The 21,160-nt window shown below is 36.0% G+C and overlaps 1 protein-coding gene across 1 annotated transcript in view; it reads right to left on the bottom strand.

The window, feature by feature from the left end:
- Window positions 1-7,231: 7,231 nt before the first annotated feature.
- Window positions 7,232-21,160, bottom strand: part of ME2 (malic enzyme 2) — a 48,887-nt gene continuing 34,958 nt past the window's right edge. Inside the window, exons 13-16 of the mRNA XM_058557151.1 lie at window positions 17,621-17,723; window positions 12,461-12,531; window positions 11,688-11,786; window positions 7,232-8,055 (exon numbers count right to left, since the gene is read on the bottom strand). Of these exons, the coding sequence (XP_058413134.1) occupies window positions 7,888-8,055; window positions 11,688-11,786; window positions 12,461-12,531; window positions 17,621-17,723 (441 nt within the window). The 3' untranslated portion in view covers window positions 7,232-7,887. The remainder of the gene's footprint in view (window positions 8,056-11,687; window positions 11,787-12,460; window positions 12,532-17,620; window positions 17,724-21,160) is intronic.

The raw sequence follows: 21,160 nt of genomic DNA, 5'->3' as shown, positions 1-21,160 counted from the left end.
ATGCCCATGTTTTGTCTGTGTACAGACAGGATGATGGAGTGGCCTTGTGTTGTGTATTAGTTTGATATGATTTCAAATCCAACTTGTTTGTGACAAAGACCAAAAAAACCCCAAACTTGTTTTGATATAAGAATGAAGTTAAGTTGTGTCAGGTTGTCATCATCTCATCTGTTGTCATTGATAAGCACTCAGTAGCTTAGCTGGGTGAACACTGCTGAGGGGCTTATTAGTAAGAACACGTGGAGAAGCAACTATGGCAAGGGGACATTTAGACTAGAAATACCCAGAGTTTGTGAAAAATATTCCAGTGTTTCAGTCTGGGCAAGGAAACACTTTGCTGACCTAAATAAACTGTCTGAAGACCTTGGGGCATTAGCTTCTACCATGGTAAGGGCAACTCCCTTGTCAATAGTGGTGACAAACTGCTCAATGGCCCGTGAAGGAGATCAGCCTGCCCACCAACACCAGCACCATTGTTCCCTAGCAACATGCTCTAGCAACAAGGGACTTTTATTTTGCACTGGCAGCTGGAAGTCAGCTCTTGGTTGGTTTAGCTATCTCTCTCAAGTGTATACTCATACAAAAAGGGACATCTGGATTAAATTTAGACTTTTCCTTTTATCTCTCCTTGCCTAGAACAATAGTGTGATTAATCTATCATTGGTTTGGGGTATAATTTTTTTATTAGCTTATTAAAAGACATTATCCTGTAGGCTATTGGCTTGTGAAACTATTATGAATCCCACAGTGAACCTGTGTTAAACAAATTATTGGCAAAGGCAATCTCGGTCTCTGAGCATTAATTTGCTGCCCTCGAAACAAAACACCTTGTTTTTGTCTCCATCCGACATGGTCAGAGTGCCTTGCCTGATTTTGATGTTCTGTGAGGTGGTTTACATCCAACAGAACATGGAGACCTAGCTGAGTTCCTAGCCACAGCAAGGCCAGCTAATAGTGCCAGGCCAGCTCCTGCAGGTCAGGAGCTGCTGCTTTTCACTTGCTCAAGGTACCTGGGGAGATGGAGGGGGTAAGGGGAGCTTGAGAACATTCTCTTCTGATTGTCCTATTTCTCTGTGAAATATCTACTGAGAGTGAGGACACAGGAGGATGTCAGAAATCTGACAGCAGGGAAGGTATCATAGTCACTGGATGGGGAAATGCCAGGAGCATGAAGGGTTTCTTGAAGTTAGTGATTATGACTGAGACAGACCACACGACTGTGATTCTCTGCAGCCGTTCTGCTGCATGGGCTGTGGTCAGAGTAGATGGAGCGTCTAGTTTAAACAGAATCGGAGTTTTGTTAAACCATGACGCAAGAGGTCTGAATCCTGGCTTTGCCATTTTAGTAGCTACATGACCTTAATGGCTCAGCGCCTCAGAGTCTACATCTGTAAAACGGAGAAAATGTTACACCTACACCTCATGAGGTTGTTGTGAAGTTTCAACGAGTAAATAGGTATCAGGTACTTAGCACAGTGCCTGGCTTGAAGTAAGCACTCAGTAGATATTAGCTGTTATACCAGTTTTTCCCCTTTATCACAAAATCAACATGCAATCTTTCCTGATTTTGTATTCTTACATTAGAGTCTTGGAATGTGTACGTAGTAGGGGAGAAGAGGTGAGAAATAATTCCTTTACTGCTATGATTAAACTAAAGAAGAAGGGAAATAGTTCAGCAAAAGGACATGAAAAGGTGAGGAGCACGACCAGTGCTCCACATGTGATTTTAAGTCAAACAATACATTCCCAAGGGATCAAGTATTGTGGAGTGTGTTTATATGTTTTAAGGTTTAAGATAACGCCAAGTTTTAAAATGCCCTATATATAGCAGCCTTTAAAAACAAGGTCATAATGCATTTTTTATGCATAGGAAAATTTTACAAAGAAAATACACACATCATTACAATTTATATATCACAAAAGAGAAAAAATAATTCACATCATTATGAAGTTTTTGGACTGATTCCTGGAACCATGTGCAATAAGTCGATCTGGTATCATATACTCTACACAAGGCATTCCCCTTAAATTAGTAATCCCATAAGCGATTACCACAAGACGGTTTATTCTCTCTCTTTATCTTAAATCCAAAGGTGAGAAAGGCTAAGCAATGACTTGCAATGTGTGGCTTCTTTGAAGTTGATAATTAATACTTGGGACCTTATCAAAGGGAACACAGTATCAATTGCAAAAATATGGTTTTAATTTCAGCTAATTTTAAAGGTCATTAGGCAAAGTATAATAAAACATTAGGCAGAAATTTTACTTTGTCAAATATTTAGCTAAAACAGCTCTCAGAAATTCCTTGTTCCACACATACATTTTATATTACTTTCTAACTGTTCTCACTTTTTAATGGAAGAAGTTATATATATGCATATAATACAATAGATATCACTTAAATATATCTTACAGTTCAAAGTCACAGCGACATTGGCAGATTCACAAAGTGTATACGCACTATTGAAACTGATTTGCACAGAAATGACAGCAACTGGTGGTTCTGTGAAGACTACCAAATCAAAAGATGTTAGTGAGCTGGCTACCGAGAATCTTGGTTGTAATTTATCAAACTCAAAACCAAATCTTTTATGTTTACATCCAATACTTAAAATGCTGAAGACTAACAAGTAAAATAGGTTTATACTGTATTTGAATTATAAATGCGAACTAAGTAAAAATCAAATGAACTGGTAAAATGCATTAAAAATGACCTAAGACTAGTCTTATAAGAATAGGTGAAGAATTATCATCTGAAATAACAATTCTTGAAGATAAGGAATTTAAGATCCAGATAAAATCACCTGTCACAGAGGCCCTTCTTCCTAGAGAAGGGCTGAGGCTAAGAGTCCAGGCTCTGCCACTCCCCAGCACAGACCTTGGGCAAGGCGTTTAACCTCTCTATGCCCATGTCCTTCTCTGTAAAACAGATGTGGTGACAGAATGTGATTGTGAGGATTATATATGCTGATGCACGTATGATGCTTAGACTAATACCCGGCACAGAGTAGGTGCTATCCATAAAATTTAGCTTATCATTATTCGATAATTGTACACACCTAAGGTGTTGGTGATAATTCAATGACTACGTAGGAATCAATGATTTGCTAGAATATACACTTAAAATTAGGAAAGCAAGGGAAAATAATTTTTCTAGAACATAAAAGGACATACTGAAAACTGGGGAATATGTACCCACAAATTTCCCCTTAGTCTTAAAACTTTAAAAAGTGTGCTGATTGCAGGGATGACTTCCTAAACAGCAAAATGGCAAATAAATTTTTATTTGGAAAATACACGATTAAATAGCCATATGAAAAAGAGTCAGTTTATTGGCAAAAACCTGTTAAAGAAAGAGACAAAGCACCCAAAAGTCATTTGACTTAATTTGTATATTTTACGCAACTGAATAATGAACATATTTCCATATCATACCCTTACTGTCCTCTTTAAGAGGCACAATTTTCCTTATCCAAGAAAGGAAAATACTTATTGTTTAAAATCTAATCACTAGTTTATCTGAGTAACTCCTGGCAAGGATTAAGGGAATTTGCAATAGGAGTCATGTCCTAATTAGGCCCAGTTGAATTTATCAAAATTTGAAACGAAGCATTGAGCTTTTTCTCTGCTTACATTAAAACATCCTGATTTCAGATGAGGGAGAAGTTTTCTACAGTCAAATTATCTTGAATATTTTAAATATTAAGTATGTTACTTTATTTAGCTTGTCTATAGAGGATTTATTTCATTTCACCATTTAGATACACATCAAAGTGCAAATCACAAAGCGGTTGAGAGCCAAAGTAGATAATGAATCTATGCCATTTTTGTAAAGCCAGCACTATGCCTGCACTTGAACATGTGTGGTCCTGTCTTAGATGGAAATACCATATTGGTGCTCTTTCATTGTTTATGACAGTCCGTTTAAATGGAATCCCAGTAGAGAGCTTTGAGATTTATACTAACGTTCTCAAGCATTATGTATGCTCAACAGAGCTGGTTCCGTTTTGGTGAATTCAACAGAACCCTGGAGCTGTTCAACAGTATGAAGATCCAGATAAAATTATCTTCCAGGGATACTGAATGGATTCGGGGAAAAAAGCTACAGGAGCATTTGAATGAAGCCTTTTTTCTAAAGCAGGGCTTTTCCCACTCCCCTACCATCCCCTTTGGGCTTTCTCAGTTATCTCAGAGAAGTAATGCTCCACATGCCTTAATAATTATTAATTATGCTTTGGTCTTAATTCCTTAGCAACTTCTTTGTAAGGGACAATGTGGAATCTTATTTCTCCAGAGGCTGATAATTTAGAGAAAGAAATGACAAAGGGTAGGATAAATCATAAGACAACAATAATAGAAAAGAAAGAAATATCCATTTGATAGCTAATCTTTTATAAATGAGAACTGGGTGCTAGGTTTTACTTAATAAGTACATTGAAAATCTGTAACCTAGAATTGAACAGTATTCTAGTTATGTATTTTCAGAAAAATGTTTAAGTTCTGTATTAATTTTTGTTCTTATAAACATCCTATAAAAACTATACATAACAAAAATGATGAAACCAGTTCCATGTAAGAACATAATTTCAGTTATCTTTTTCATATAAAGTATATACTGTATGAGCACTAAACTTAAACTGCACATCACGGGGCTGGCCCTGTGGCCTGGCGGTTAAGTTCAGCACACTCTGCTTCAGCAGCCCGGGTTTGGTTCCCTGGGCATGGACCTACACCACTCGTTGGCGGCCATGCTGTGGCAGTGACCCACATACAAAATAGAGGAAGACTGGCACAGATGTTAGCTCAGGGTGAATCTTCCTCAAGCGGAAAAAAAAGAGGAAGATTGGCAACAGATGTTAGCTCAGGGCCAATCTTCCTCAGAAAAAACCAACAGAGAGACCGCACATCACACTCAGTACTCTGGAACAATGGCACTCAGTGCATTCTCTGTACCAGCAGTGTGGGCATCACCCAGGAGTTTGTCAGAAATGCAGAATCTTGGCCCCCCCCACCCCCGGCCCCTCTCTCCCGCCCCTGCATCAGCAGGAGGAATCAGTCATCCCCAGCTGATTCGGAAGTCTGCTTCAAGGCAGTGATTGGGAGGACGGGGGAAGAGTGTGCGTCAGGATCACCTGGGGACCTGCTGAAAATACACCTGCCAGGGCTCTTGCCCCTGGTGGTCTAGGGGGCCTGGGAGGAGAGGCAGAAGCATCTGCATTTTAAAGAAGCTTCATGGTGATTTTAATGCAACTTCCTGGTTAAGAATCCATCCTTTTGGGGCCGGCCCGGTGGCGCAAGCGGTTAGGTGCGCGCGCTCCGCTGCGGCGGCCCGGGGTTCACTGGTTCGGATCCCGGGCGCGCACCGACGCACTGCTTGGTGAGCCATGCTGTGGCGGCGTCCCATATAAAGTGGAGGAAGATGGGCACGGATGTTAGCCCAGGGCCGTCTTCCTCAGCAAAAAAAGAGGAGGATTGGCGGATGTTAGCTCAGGGCTGATCTCCTCACAAAAAAAAAAAAAAAAAAAAAAAAAAAAGTTAAAAAAAAAAAAAAAAAAAGTTAAAAAAAAAAAAAAAAAGAATCCATCCTTTAAAAAGATTTTAACGAAACTCTTTAACACTTTTCTCATTATAGTCAATAAACCTTACCTTCACAAATTAATCCAATTTGTTTCACACTACAGGTAGTGGTGCCAGATTAGAAAAACACGTATTCTCACTTTTCCCTACTAAATAATTTGACAAATTTACAGAATTTCTTCTCTATTTAAAAGAATGAAAATGACTCTCCATGGCTGTTTTTCAAAATAACTACTTTCTTGCTAGGTTAAGTTTCCATAGAAGGTCCAAGTGTTTTAGTTTATTTTCCAATTTGATGCCATTATGCCACCTCTCCCCCATGCTGATAGTTCCTGTCTCTATTCTTGGATGAACTATTAAAAATTTTTTTCTTTAATTTACATCCAGTAATTGTTACTTGTTAAAATACTGGTTGGTAAATAACACATATTGAGAATAGGCAGCTTTTAAAAATATATATATATAAGGTTTCTCTTGCAGGCTATAAGCCATTTGGCCTTGTTTTTTCCTTAAAATATTTAAAATTTCCATGAAGACTGTACTATACATATTTAATAAGCAAAAATCTTAGTAAGATTAATTCAACATATGTTCCTGCCTTCAATAAGCATTAAGCAAACGACAGGTTTGTAATTATACTTGTAATGTTAACCTAAAATCAAGATTTCACAGAGAGTATCTTTGGGGGTGATTTTGTTTTGACAAAGATAACATCAAAAACATAAACTTTTCATCTTTAATTAAAAGAAACAAATTGTGACCTAGTTGATTATTTTATGAAACAGATTTCTGACTTTACTTATTTGTTAAATGGATTAATCAACTGCTTTCTCCCGTACTCAAAATGGCCTTGCCATTTTGAAAACGTTGAATTGTATTCAAAATTATTATGACCCAATCTCTACCTATGGGTAGAAGGGAAGATGAACATAAAAATGAAGCTCTTTTTTCTCTACAGAATATCACGTCTAACATATTAAGGACTGTGGAAATACCAAATAATGTGCATGCTAATACGTAGCTATGAATAATTTCTTGAAGTTAATATTTTAGAATGAGCATTTAAAAGTTTTGTTCCCTCAAAGCAACCATGTTAGGTACACTTATAGCAATACTACTTCTCAAAATGCTTTTGGATTTTCCTTTAGAACTCTCCAATATGTAAGCCACATAAGAAAACTGGTCTCACTAGCCAATTATTACCCATTTTACCGGGATTAAAAACGGCATTTCCTAGTCTGAACACCTACATCATTCGTCCCCACTTAGCTCTAAATTAATTTCGGTGGTTTCAAAAAATTAAATCCATCTTCAACGGAGAAAGAGTTGTCACTAATGATATTCAAAGGAATGTATCATAGCAACATTCCAAAATTATATCAAGTAATGAACAGCACCACTACTGGAATAGGGGTATAGCTTCTCCAGTTAACTAGGACTCATTTAGATGTGAAACATATGATTAATTTGTTAAAAGTCACATGAGACATCACATGAGTCATAATTTATGCATTAGGTATCCTATACCCTTCTCCTTAGTATCATCTAGAAATAAAGAAAATGAAAATATTCCTAGCTGGGCAATAAAATAGCATAATTGAAGCAATTAAATTTAAGATGTTACCTTTATTAGATAAAAAAGTTACACTATACTGTTGAAAACAACAACTATTTTTTTTATTTGTCTAAAGGCAGCAGTAGTTCCCATTTCTTTCTCACGACATTATAGTTAATCTTCAGTTTTGTTCCAGAAGATAAATAATAGGGTAGATTTTTCATACTTCTCTACATGTATCTACCGGAAAGGAATTTCAGAGCATGAAGGTAAAATGAAGCAGAAATAAAAGAACATTTTTAGATACTGACAGTTTGTCCTTAGAATTTGGTTAAATTTGGCTTCTCAGAATGCTGTATCCATATCCACAGAAGTAAATTTCAATTTTACTAAAAGAGCTGAGTGAGAGAAGATTATTACCTATTATGTAAACAGCAAATACTCTGGGAAGCGTGAACAAGAGCACAAGTGAAGATATTCACAAATACAATTTAAACATCTCTTTGATGTGGGATGAGCTACAGATCAGAATGAAAGCATTATGGTTATTTGATTGCAGGATGCTGGTGGGCATGAACAACGTAGTCAACACATCTGCCCCCTACAGAGTGTAGATTCATGGGAAAAATTAAGTCAAGCAAAGTGGTGGGGAAGAATAAAACACAGAAAAACCCATAAATTTGAGAACATTCTCTTTTTTGTCTGAAAAAAGGGGTTCTCTGAAGCATGGAAAGTATTTATCAGTGGGTGTGCTTCTATTCCGTTATCTGGGGGGGACTCGACGCAGATTCGGGCCATTCATACACATCTGGCAGCAGGGAATCGTATTCACTTCGCCATATTCTTTCTCTAATATATTTGGCCTTGTCCTCAGGTTCTGGGTATTGGAAAGCCATTTTATTAGCATATAGGTATTCTGTAACCTGAAAAATAAATAAGATTACCGTGTAGGCAGGTTCTGAGTACTAACCTATTTGAGAGAAAGAGTATTATTAAAAGACAGAGAAATAAATTTAGAAGAATGGCATTTTTTTCCACATAAAAAATAACATTACTTTGACTCATTTCAAAACACTCAGAAACTATTAAAAGTTTAAAAGATGAAATAAAAGTCTGCGATCTCACGTTAAGTTTGAAGTGTTTTACAGTCTCCCCTCTCCCCCAGAATTAATAGCAGGTGCTCAATACCTCAAGGCAACAAACAATTTTAAGCTCTACTGTGTCAGTCAAGTAGACCTGTTTGGGTAACCTGCCCAGCCCACGTCCTTCCCCCACAGCCCGGCTGAAACGGTGTGTGGGAGGCTCTACTTCCTAGTCATAACTGACTGGACCGCGGTGAAAACCTAACCCAAAGTGAGCCCGGTGCTTTCGCTCTAGAATTTAGATCGAGAGACAAAGACATTATTATAAATCAGGTGTTGGACATGAACTATAAGGTCAAGTAAAGTTAGGGCTAGAAGCAGTACATGGCAACTCACCACCATCATGAACGCCTGGCATGTTCTATGTGCTTTACATGGATATCTCATTTAATCCTCACAAGAACCCTCTGAGGTAAGTACTACTATTATTCTCATTTTACATACAAGGACACCCAAGTATGAGGAGTTTAAGTAACTTGCCCAACATAGTTAAGTGAGAGCTTAACTATTTCAGTTTTTCATCGTTCAAACAACTTCAAACTGTTTGTTTCAAACCCAAAACATTCTGATTCGAGATCTCAGACCCTAGACAGTTAAGCTAGGTCACTTCCCACCTAAACTGGCTTGAGTGGATTTCTGATCTTTGTAACCAAGCCACACACCATGACTGAAGGTGAGGATAAACCCCGAGCCTGTTTTGATGTAAAATGAGGTCGTATGACAAGCTTCCTCACCTTTTCAGGGTAGCACAGTGCCTGTCACACACTAAGTTCTGAAGTTATGGTTTTATTTTAATTTAAAAAAAATGTAGTGACACACGGTAAAAAAAACAAAAATTCAAACAATTATCTTTCTCCTCCTCCTCTAATTCTCATTCTAAACGGTGACCAGTACTGAAGTTTCCTTCAGCTTTCTAAAAGAAAACCTTGAGAAAAAATGGTGGTTATTAAAAATAATCCTTGGTCCCTGGAGCTCAATCTCACTATGTTTTGTGATGGAAAATGTGTTTCAATTATTTCCTAGTCTATTGTAGGAAACATATTTGTACCCACAGAAAAGGCTGGGGGCAAGGCATGAGATTGGAGTGAGCTCTCCTTGTCATGTAGGCATGCAGGAGATGACTGGTGGCCATAAGGAGAGGCTCGGTGGCTGCGGGTTGGGGTGGGGGACAGACACAAAATACTGCCTACTCTCCTGATCCCTTGCTCCTACAAAGGAAAGCCCTAAGCCACTGGAGAAGGAGCAAACTCTCTACCGCCCAGGGAAGGGGGAAGAGACATGATCCTGGGGCTACGCTCCTATACCAACCCGAAGCCCAAATCTCCTTCTATTTCCTCATGTATTACCTTTCATTTGGATATACCAGTAATCTCTTAACTGACAGCTTCCAAAATCTGTCCCACTTGTAATATCATTCTATAAATATCATTCTCTAAAGCTGAACTCTATTCATCTTAGTTCTGGGCTCTAAAATCTGTAGCTGTTTTGCAATAGTAAAGTATTCAGACGCCTTAGTCTGGCATTTGTGCTCTCTGTACAAGGTGGCCTTCAGACAGCTTTCAAATCTTGTCTTGTACCATTTTCCTACATATACCTTAGACTCCAGTTCAACTGGATTGGTTGCTATTTCCTTAACATATCATCCTTTACCAATTCCCAATCTTTGCTTAGTTTATGAGTATTAAAATAATGCAACAGTAACATTAATAGATAAAGGGGAAAACCTTATGATCATTAACGTCCAAGTGGAAAAAGTGGTTGATACATTCCACATCTAATCCTGATGTTTAAGAAAATCTTAGTAAACTAGCAATAGAAGCCTACTTCTTTAAAAAGATAAAAAAATACTTATTTCAATCAAAAGCTAGCATTACATTTAATATTAAAATATAAGGATGCCCTTATCAACCCAATTGCTTAAAATTGCTCTTAAGTACCAACTAATTTAGTAAGATAGGGAAAAAAAAGCTATATATATTAAAAAGAGAAAAAGAAATTATTTGCAGATGATTCAACAATTCCAAAAGCATTAACTGAGAACTATTAAAAGAATTAAGATTGTTCAACAAAGAAATCAGTTATCAAATAAATTCATAAAAATTAATACCTTCCCCATATATTAGAAATGACAAGCAGGGAAGTATGTATGGAAAGAAAAACCTTTATTATACAGAACAAAAAATTTTAAATATCTAGGAAAATAATAAACAATTTATAAACATGAGTTTCGTACATAGTTGCAAGGTTTTCTTTGAATTAAAAAACTGATAGAAAAATTCATCCAAAAGAATAAACAGGTTAGAATAGACAAGAAAATACTGAAAAACCATAATGATGGGAAATATACAGTATCAAATAATACACATTATACATACTCTAATAATTAAAACAGTGCCTAGTTATAGACAAATATGGTCAGAAACAGAATCCCAGTAACAGATTCAAGAATTTTATGTTAATAAGAGGAGCATTCTCAATCAATTGGTGCTGAGGCAACTGGTTAACTACTCACAAAAAAAATGGTTCTGTCCCACATCATACACTAAAATCTCAGAGGGATTAAAAAGTCTTATGTTATTAGAAAATGCAGGTAGATATTTATATGATTTTGGAGTGGGAGAAGGCATTAACATTCATAAAAGATGAGGAAACAATCCATAAAATAAACAGATCATTCTATAATAAAAACTTTGGAAAAATGGCATGTCAAACAATTCCAAAAGTTAAAATAAATGACAAATGGGAAATTGCCTGTACCACAGCAAACAGAAGGATCACTACCCTTAACAAAGAGCCCTTATAAATCAATATCGGACATTAGAAAGACAAATATCATAATATAAAAACGAGCAAAGGTCATGAACAGGCAGTTCATGGAAGCAATACAATTGTTCACTAATACAAAAATTCTTCAATCTAATAATAAATGCTTTAAATAAAAATTAGATACAATTTTCACCTATTAAATATGCAAGATTAAAAAAATAATAATTCTAAGTATTGGCAAAGGTGTGGGAAAACAGTTACACTCATATCTAACAGGTGCAATGTAATCAGTACTTGTTTTCTGAAGAGATAATGGGCAATAATTTGGGAATTCTTATTGACTTACATGGGAAAAGGCTTACAAATAAAGTGGAAAAAAGTGCAGCGAGAAACCAACTATAAAAACAGGCACAGATGACTGTTGATGCGTGTGCCTATGTATGTGTGTGTTTAGGAAGAAAAAAGAGCAGAAGGCACCAAATCCAAAATAATAATGTAAGTTATATTCTGGTAGTAAGAATATAGGTGACCTAACATTTCTTCTTTGCATCCTCTAAATGTTTCAAATTTTTCTCTAATAAGTTTGTGTTACTTGCATAAGAAAACACCATTAAAATTTATGTGGAGGGGTATAAATTATTACTTACTTTAATAGCAATGTTGATAGAAACTTCCCGAATATCAGCAAGTGGTGGGTAAAGTCTCCCTTGAGCTAGCTCTTTATCTGTCAACTGACTTGTCAGTGCCTAAGAGAAAAACAGCATTTTACTTTTGTTTGTTTAAATAACACAGAGTAATGAGGACCTAAAAAAATGGAAAAAGGGCTAGAGGAGCAGAAAATGACACAGGTGACATAATTCTCCTTATGCCTAGCAGGAATACACTTAAAGCACTGCAGAACAGTTTTAATAACTGTTTACTACTAAACAATAAAAAAAAAACCAGATTTAAAGACTTATTGACCTATTCCACATAATTCATAGAAGGTTTGGTGTAATTACAATAGCTACACGAAAATAGACATTAATATCTGTATTAATGTGAGTTCTTCAAAACTCACATTGTGAATTCTGGAGCTCCAATAGGCCAGCACTCCAAAGAAACCAGTACTTATCCATTAAAAAAATGTAAGGAGTTATAGTTTATCTGTGCTGTCACAATGTTACCTTCAGATATCCTAAATACAGGTACAGTATATGTGCTATAAATATGGGAGGATTCATAGCTTACAATCAAACATTTGGAAAAAAATCAATTCTATGCAAAAGTAGATAGGTAAATCAAAAAAGCAACAGATAAGTAACTTCCTTTCCATTCATAAGGCAGATTTAACCCATTCTCTCTCTGCTTTTAATTAAGATCCATTCATCTTGATAATTCATCCTTTATTAAAAAACCAAACAGTATTTAAAACATTTACCTTTGCAGCTTCTAGGAAAACATGGTCACTAATATGCCGGGTGTTACAGAGAATAACAGCTAAAGCCACGCCTAGAACACATTTTAAATAGTTTATTTAGTAAAGTTACTTTTCAAGTTATGAAAGGAGCCAAATAAATTCCTACATTTAAGGCAAATTAATGGTAAGTCACTCCCACCCCTAACAGCCTCCCCACACCCCAAACAAAGCAACCAAGAGAAAACAGAAATCTGCGAGTTAAATATCAAGTGATCTTTGTTAACCGTTACAATTCTTATCTACTATAAGAAATAACTTGAGAAGTACCAAATGGCTTTTCTCAATTTAGTTTTACATTTATGAAAATTCAAATGCATACAATTCATCAACACTTGTTACAAAAAACATCAATTCCCAGCCCACCTCCAACCCTCCATTTCTCGCTCTGCAGAGACAACTGCCTTTTTTTTTTTTTTGTGAGGAAGATCAGCCCTGAACTAACATCCATGCTAATCCTCCTCTTTTTGCTGAGGAAGACCAGCTCTGAGCTAACATCTATTGCCAATCTTCCTCTTTTTTTTTCCCCCCAAAGCCCCAGTAGATAGTTGTATGTCATAGTTGCACATCCTTCTAGTTGCTGTATGTGGGACGCGGCCTCAGCATGGCCGGACAAGCGGTGGGTCGGTGCGCGCCCGGGATCCGAACCCAGGCCGCCAGTAGCAGAGCGCGAGCACTTAACCGCTAAGCCACGGGGCCGGCCCTGTGGCTATATTTTTCGAAATCCCATGTCATCATGGTTTTGCTCTCTATATAAAACATCCATTTTGTTTAACTTACACATTCACAGTTTTCTTTGCTCATCATTCCTTCCTACATCTCTGAGCTTCTAGCTAGGATTATTCTTCTTCTGCCTAAGGAACACTCTTTAGAATTTCTTTTCCTTTCTTACAGGTCTGCAGGTGAATCCTCTGTTTTTCTGAAAATGTCTTCATTTTGCCTTTATCCTTGAAAGATATCTTCACTGTGTAATGAACTCCAGCTTGGCAAGTATTTTGTATAAGCAACTTAGAGCATTCCACTGCCTTCTGGCATCTTGTTGCTGTGTAAGAGTCAGTTGTCAGTCTAACAGTTGCTCCTTGAAGGAAATCTTTTTGCTCTGGCTGCATTCATAGTCTTCTCTTTGCTCTTATTTTCTGAAGGCTCACAACGATGTTCTAAATGTGGGTTTCTTTCTATTTATCCTGCATGGGTTTCACTGAGCTTCCTGAATATTGTGTATTGATGTCATTTATCAGTTCTAAGAAATTCTCAGCCACAAGGCCTGCAAATATTGCCTCTGCTTCATTCTCATTCTCATCTTCTGGGACTTCAATTAAAAGTATATCAATTAAAGGTATATATCTTATCTGTTCTTCTCTATTGTCCTGTTTTTTTTTTTGGTCTCTGGATCGTTTCTTCTGGCCTATCTTCAAGTTTATTAATTCTCTGTAGTTTAATCTGCTATAAGCCTCATTCACTGAGTTCTTAATTTATTGTATTTTTCAGTTCTAGAACTTAGTGTTACTTAGCTGAATTTTTCAAGGTTGGCTTTTATCTCCATAAAAATAAAAAGCATATTTGCTTCATAGAGTTCCTGAGTTTGCTTGTTGTTTCTGCTACTTTTGGCTTGTGTTGTCTTGTCGCGTAACATGCCTCATTATCTTTTATTTTCTTAATTAACTAATTTTTTTGCTGAAGAAGATTAGCCCTGAGCTAACATCTGTTGCCAATCTTCCTCTACTTTGTATGTGGGTCACCACCACAACATGGCCACTGATGAGCAGTGTAGGTCTGCGCCCAGGAACCAAACCCAGGCTCCCGAAGAGGAGCACGCCAAACTTAACTACTAGGCCACAAGGCCAGCCTCTATCTTTTATTTTTTAACTGGGGTTGTATTTGAAAATTTATTTGTAAAAGTAATTTGAGGACTAGGTAGTGTTATCTTGTTCCAGAGATTTCTGTTTGCTTCTGCCAGGCACTTGTGGGCACTGGTAGTCCAGAACAAAGGCTTGAGGTTTTCTAGATCACCCACATGATATATAAACTACACCCATATTCCAAGGTTCAGCCCATGAGGGCTTCAGCCCAGAGTGGGAGGTGGTTCACTAGAATCCCATCCTTGGCAGGGGCCATACTCCAACTCTTATCCTCCCTCCACGAAAAGCATGGCTTAACCTCTCAGCCGCTTCTTCCTGATCAGAGAATGCTTGCAGTGCAAAACACCTTTGAATGCTGGTTCACCTCTGAGCTCTAGTTCTCTCCCTAATCTTGATCCAGAATTCTCCAATATTTTATTAGTCAATATCTTATTAGCCTTTTGACTCTTTTAAGGTTTTATTGTTGTTGTTATTTCATTCAGTTGTTATAATTGCCGGGCTAGGTAACTCAAATCTGCCAGAGCCTTAAGTTTTTAATTGCTTTATAAACAGACTTTTGGCCAATCCTCCTGTTTTTAAGCCCATTTTTACCTCCACTACCAAGTCATTTTTATGTCTATCTCTATACTGCTAATAACTGTTATTAATAAAGTTAGGACTTTGAAGTGTTGTATAAAAGTAATCAACTGCCAAATTCCTTATTAGTCAAATATGATACAAAAAAGGGCTGTTAAAATCAGCAGAGAAGTATGCTTTTCCATGCTCTTATGCCTTTATGCCACAGAAATATTGTTGGATGGAACAGACTGATTTCGCACATTATCAAGTTCTAGAAAGAGATCATCAGTGATGGGACAGTTTCTATTATAGAGGCTGAGTCAAGAGCCAAGCAGGGTAGAACTCCAGACAACCACAACTACATGGGGAAAAAGGAGGCGAGTTCATATACAGAAGCACTAGGATATTCACAGGCCAAATATCTTTACTTTGATAACAGTTATAACATCCTTGCTTGATGCCAGCCTATGTATGCTATAAATCTAGCTGTCATGAAATCTTAGGTATTCCAGGAGAGGCCCACAAGGAGAAAGACATAAGTACAAAGGAAATTCATGCCAAATTCCTGTTTTACTTAACATAGTCTTTCATTAAAATGAATGAACTAAGGATCACCAGAAATTTACGGAAAATAAACAGCACAAAGGAAGAAATATTTAAAAGAATCTTAGTAACTCTTAGGAGAGATCTGAAAGGATACTGGAACCTTTAAAAAAAATAGAAGTGGCTATTAAAAAAGAGTGATTCTAGGATTAAAAAAGATATGAGAATACAAAAATGATATTTGAACTTACTGAATTGATGATACATGATATTAAGCAATCACTGTTAATTTCTTTTGGTGTGATAACAGTATTATGGTTATGTTTAATTTAAAATTTTACTTTTTTAGAGATACATACTTAAGTAGTTATGAATGAAATTATATGACGTCTCTGATTTGCTTCAAAATAACCCAGTGAAGGTGCAGTGGGTGGGAAAACAGATTACATAAGACTGGCTATGTGTAGATAACTGCTGAAATGTGGGAGATTGGAATATGGGACTTCATTCTTCCCTCTACTTTTGTATATGTTTGAAATTTTCCATAATAAAAAGAAAAAAGACTGTTGAAACAAAACATATACCAGAAGTGCTAAAAAACAGAACAGATACAGATGAACAAATGAATACTACAGAAATCCCCCATATTACGGAATAAAAAAGGCAGAGGTGAAAATGTGAAATAAAATTTACAAGTCAAGGACAATAGAGGGATTTCACCATAGTCAAACATAAGTTCCATAAGGAAAAAACAGAAATAATGGAAGGAAATAAAAAAATCCTTTGGAAAAGAAGATACAGGGAATTGGCCCACTTAACAGACACGCATGATAAATGGAAATAAGCCCACACCTGGATGCATCCCAGTAACCTTTCAAAAATCTAAAGATAAAGAGAAAATTTTAAACATTTTTAGGGAGAAAAAGCTAGAATATATAAAGGAATGAGAATCTCACTAACAGATTTCTCATCAGCAACACTGGCCACTAAAAGTGAATGGAGAAATGTTTTCAAAGGTCTGAGGAAGATGACTCTGAATCTACAATCTCTACTCAACCAAACTATCAACAGGAAACAATAAAGACATTTTCAGATATGTAAGAACTCAGGAAGTTTTCATTCATGCCTTATAAAAAAACTTATTCAAAGATGTATTCCAGAAACATGAGACCAAGACAGAGAAGAATAGTCACATGTACATGAGAGAAGAATAAGAACATGGGACACAAGAAATCGTTTGTTGCGGAGTAGGATCAAGGAGAAGAGAAGAAAGCTGGCAAGAAATTAAAGGAGGATTCATTATACTTGATATTTGAAAGACTCTGAGTGTCAAAAGTTTTGTGATATAGAATTGCATATTCTACCATATTTATCATATCACACTCTTGTTTAGACATGAATGACATAATCATGTAATTTCAGAACCAATCCATACACAAAGCATGGAAAACAACAGAATACAATGCAAATGTCAAAAACACCCTCCCTACAATTAACTAATCAAAATTGATGTGGAATAAAAAGAGATAAGAAAGCTAAATACCAAATTTTTTCATTTTTTTCACTGTGGCAAGCTCATAAAAACTGTCTTAAGTTGCTAACAAAAGCTCTTTGTGTGTAATATAAAGGTAAAGGTAACTACTAGGAAAACTGAAAGCAGTAACACAAATCGAGAGGTAGAGAGAGGAAGCAAGGTATTTGGAGGTATATGTGTACTATTACCTATATTTCATCGTGGGAAGTTCATACATACAGTCTAGAGTTGGAAGAATCAAGATAAGGGGATATAAGTGTATCGGTCACGATGGTAACCACTAGAAAAACTCAAAGCAAACCACTGACAGTGGTTATGGCTGAGAAGTGTGATAAGGAGGTGCCAAGGGGAGATAAACAGGGTTTAATATTTAAATCATTCTCTTCCTTTTGCATTTTTATGAACCATGTACTACTACGGTTATTTCTATAATAAAAACAAGTTTAATGAACAATATAAATAAATATTCAGTGGAAATAGAGCAAGTCGGATGTGCTGAATTCCTTGAGTTCCTTATACATTCACACCAAAATCCTGTTTTTCATTTTAATCTTAAATTCCAAAGAATTTCATGAAGTATTTTTATGTAATTAACTATTACTGTATAACATAAATAATGGTGGCATTTACCTGGAAAAATATATACATTGTTTCCTTGACCTGGTGTAAAGAGCTGCCCATCACTGAGTTTCACTGGCCCAAATGGACTGCCACTGGCAAACAAACACCTTCCCTGTTAAAAAATGAAATACCCTCAATTTTGTTACTTTATGTAGACTAGAAAATTGAGGTAAATTCAAACAAAATTAAATCTTGTAGTAAAGTAGACCAATATATTACTAGCAAACAGGCATAAATTTACTATAAAACATGATCCTTTCCTTAAAATCCTTATTAGAATGAGGTTTTATGCATAGCATACATTCACATAAAGTTGAAAAATGTCCATTAAACTTTAAAAAAACCTGACACTTCTATTTTCTTTAAAAATTGAAAAATGTAAATGGCCAAAAAATACCATCCCAAATAATAAAGGTTGCTGTAAACATCTGTGAATGAAGGCGAAAACATCAAAACTTAAATTGCAACCACTAACTGTACATCTGCTGTTTCTGGCTCTGTACCAGGTGCTTTATATGTGTTAATTCAGTTAATTTAGCCCGCATAAAAGTCTTATGAGATTATCATCATCTCCATTTCACTGACATAAAAGAAAAAAAATCTCAGAAAGCTAAGGCTTAGATATTTCCAAGTACTTTGTAAAAAGTCACACCTCACAACTGTAGTTCAGCTTGAATCTAGATATTTTATAACTCCAAGGCCCATGGTCTATTACGCTATAATGCCCCCCAGTTCGGCAGTTTATAAAACAAGCATATGGTATAACCACACTAACACCTCAGAAAAATATGGCATGTTGCCTTGTTAAAATTGTCTCCAAATTTGCTGTATACGTCAATTTTAGTACTGTGTTCTATAATGGCATATAATAAATACTACTAGCACATTCAGTTTTTCTAAGAGAATTAGATGCCCATGAAATTGAAGAGTACCAGAAAGTTAATTCATAAATACTTTATTTATCGTTTTGTCACTGACATGACACCTGAACATTCGGCAGAGCTATTCTAAGTGCTTAGACAATGCTTTGTCTGCTTTTCCCTAAATCTAAAAATGTGTATTATACCAACAGTGATTATTCTTTGAAATATAATAGACCTTTGGCATTAGTGGATTTAACACTCAAGAATTTGAACTTTTGGACAATCTGAAGGTCCACAATGTATAGTAATTATTACTTTCACAAGACACTTTCAATTTCAAAATGATACAAGGTTTAAGTGCGGAAACAAGTTAACTATGCTAGTGGTGGGCCCAGGTGACTATCTTGGGCCTACAACTCTGGATAGCTATATCCTTTTCTACAGATAGCTATTATTCTCTACCTGTTCTAAGCATAGCTCTACTTGTGACAAAAATGTTGTTTCTTTGAAGATTAAGGTTAGTTCATGGTTAATGCCATACATGTTACCACAATGATGATGTGTATAATAATATAGGTTATTTTTGTGGCACTATTAATTTTAATAGCTTTATAAAGTAGATTGTACAATATAGCTCTTTATAGGAAAAATGTTATGTTGTCATGATATCAATAAATTTGGAAATTTAGAAACATCTTGGGAATCTTCTCCAGAATGGCTAAATTCTACAGCAGTTTACCTTCTCCAGGCCATACTTCTGTTTTTTCCTTTCATAACCAACCAAGAGCTTAACCATGGCCAGATCTTAATGATAACAGTATTCTCATTCTGACGTCCAAGTTGGCCTATTCTGTGTTTTATGAGCAACTGGCCATTAAAATATAAAGACAGTGAAAAAAAAAGAATTTTTCTCACTAAGCAGCAGAGGGTGTTAGAGGAACACCAAGACATCTCTCCACTGAAAACAAACAGAGATTAAAAATTTACCAGGTGACTGCAAATACATAAATTTATGCCATTATTTTATGTAACACTAAGAATTTATGTAAAATTAAACTATGACACAATGCTTTATCATTTTTAAGTGATAACAATTTCAAAGTTATAAAAATTGTGAAAAAATTTTCATCTTAGAACTGATGGAATATAGTTTATCAAACTAGTCCCCTTGGGGAGTTTTATTTATTCCAATAATGTACATCTATTACAATAACATTTATTAAAAAAATAAAATGCTTAAATGTTGAGCAGTCTTCTAGTGATATACTACTACTGCCCAAAACATTTAAATTTTTTATATTTTGGAAATGCCAAAGCCCATGATACATTGAGTATATTTATCAAATAGTCATGGTATAAGACTAAGGTTTAATTTTGGGCACAATAACCATTAATTTTCAGTAACAAAGACTGGTGAAGAGGATGAACAATCAAGCTAAAAGTAACACCATACTTTGGTATAAAGGTAAGACAGTATACTAAAGACTGATTTTTTAAAATCTGTATGCAGATTTTGTGGATGATTTCAAAAGAAAAGATTTTAATAATTATTAGATGTTTCAGTAATTATTATAAATGTTGGAAACCAATAGTCAAGAGAATTTATTTTGACTAACATAGAAGCAAAAGGAATTTTGAGAGAACATATATGTCAAAATAAAATTTTTAACAATGAGAAAAAAAAGAATGCTTCATATATCAAGCACATGAATATTAAGTTCAGAAAGTTCTGAGGGCCGGCCCAGTGGTGTAGTGGTTAAGTTGGCGCTCTCTGCTTTGGCGGCCCAGGGTTCACAGGTTTGGATCCCAGGCACAGACCTACACACTGCTCATCAAGCCATTCTGTGGTGGCATCCCATATACAAAGTAGAGGAAGATTAGCACAGATAGCTCAGGGCTGATCCTCCTCACCAAAAAAGAAAAAAAAAAAAAAAAAAAAAAAGAAAGTTCTGAGACAGAGTTTTGCTTTGGCAGTGGTCTTCTAGGTTGTTTCACACCAATTCTCCCTCTGGCGACAATAAGAAAAACTGGATAAAATATATTAAAAATATTTTTCAATGAAGCAGGAGCACTAGCAAGATAGAGTTTGGAGGTGGGAGATATTTCAAGATCCAAAAGAAGAGGAAAGCAAGATACGTGAGCTTAGCCTTTGAAGCTAATTTCAAGGTGACTGCTGATTTCAAAAGCAAAATCTGTGGCTGAGAGCCTGAGCAGCAAAGCTATCAGGAGTCTCATGATAAGAGAGAGAAAAAGTCAAGTTCAGGGACCATGAGAGATGAGGGGTGCTAATCAATATGCCAGGGCTTTTGATTCATACCCAAAGGAGTACACATCAGGAGAAAGGATAAACTGTCAAAATAGACCGGGCATCACATGGGCTGTATCCTGATTAGATTATGGTGAGCTACCCCAGACTAACAGCCACCAGAGGAAAAGGTAAAGGCCCTCTGGAGGAAGATAATGTCATTGACAGTCTCAAATTATTGCTACAATTCTTCTCATTAATAATAAATCAACAAAAATAAAACTAGGCTTACAAAAAGAACTGAATAACCAAGAGTAATAAAGACAGATAATAGAAATGGACTCAGAGAGAGTGAGATATTTGTTACTATCAGACACTGACTTTAATTATGATTCATATATTCAAGAAATTATGGGGCCAGTCCAACAGCATAGCAGTTAA

This window comes from Diceros bicornis, chromosome 16, assembly GCF_020826845.1.
Source record: "Diceros bicornis minor isolate mBicDic1 chromosome 16, mDicBic1.mat.cur, whole genome shotgun sequence".
Taxonomy (NCBI): Eukaryota; Metazoa; Chordata; class Mammalia; order Perissodactyla; family Rhinocerotidae; genus Diceros; species Diceros bicornis.
The sequence above is the reverse complement of the archived record's forward strand: the minus strand, read 5'-3'. Positions and strand labels throughout refer to the sequence as shown.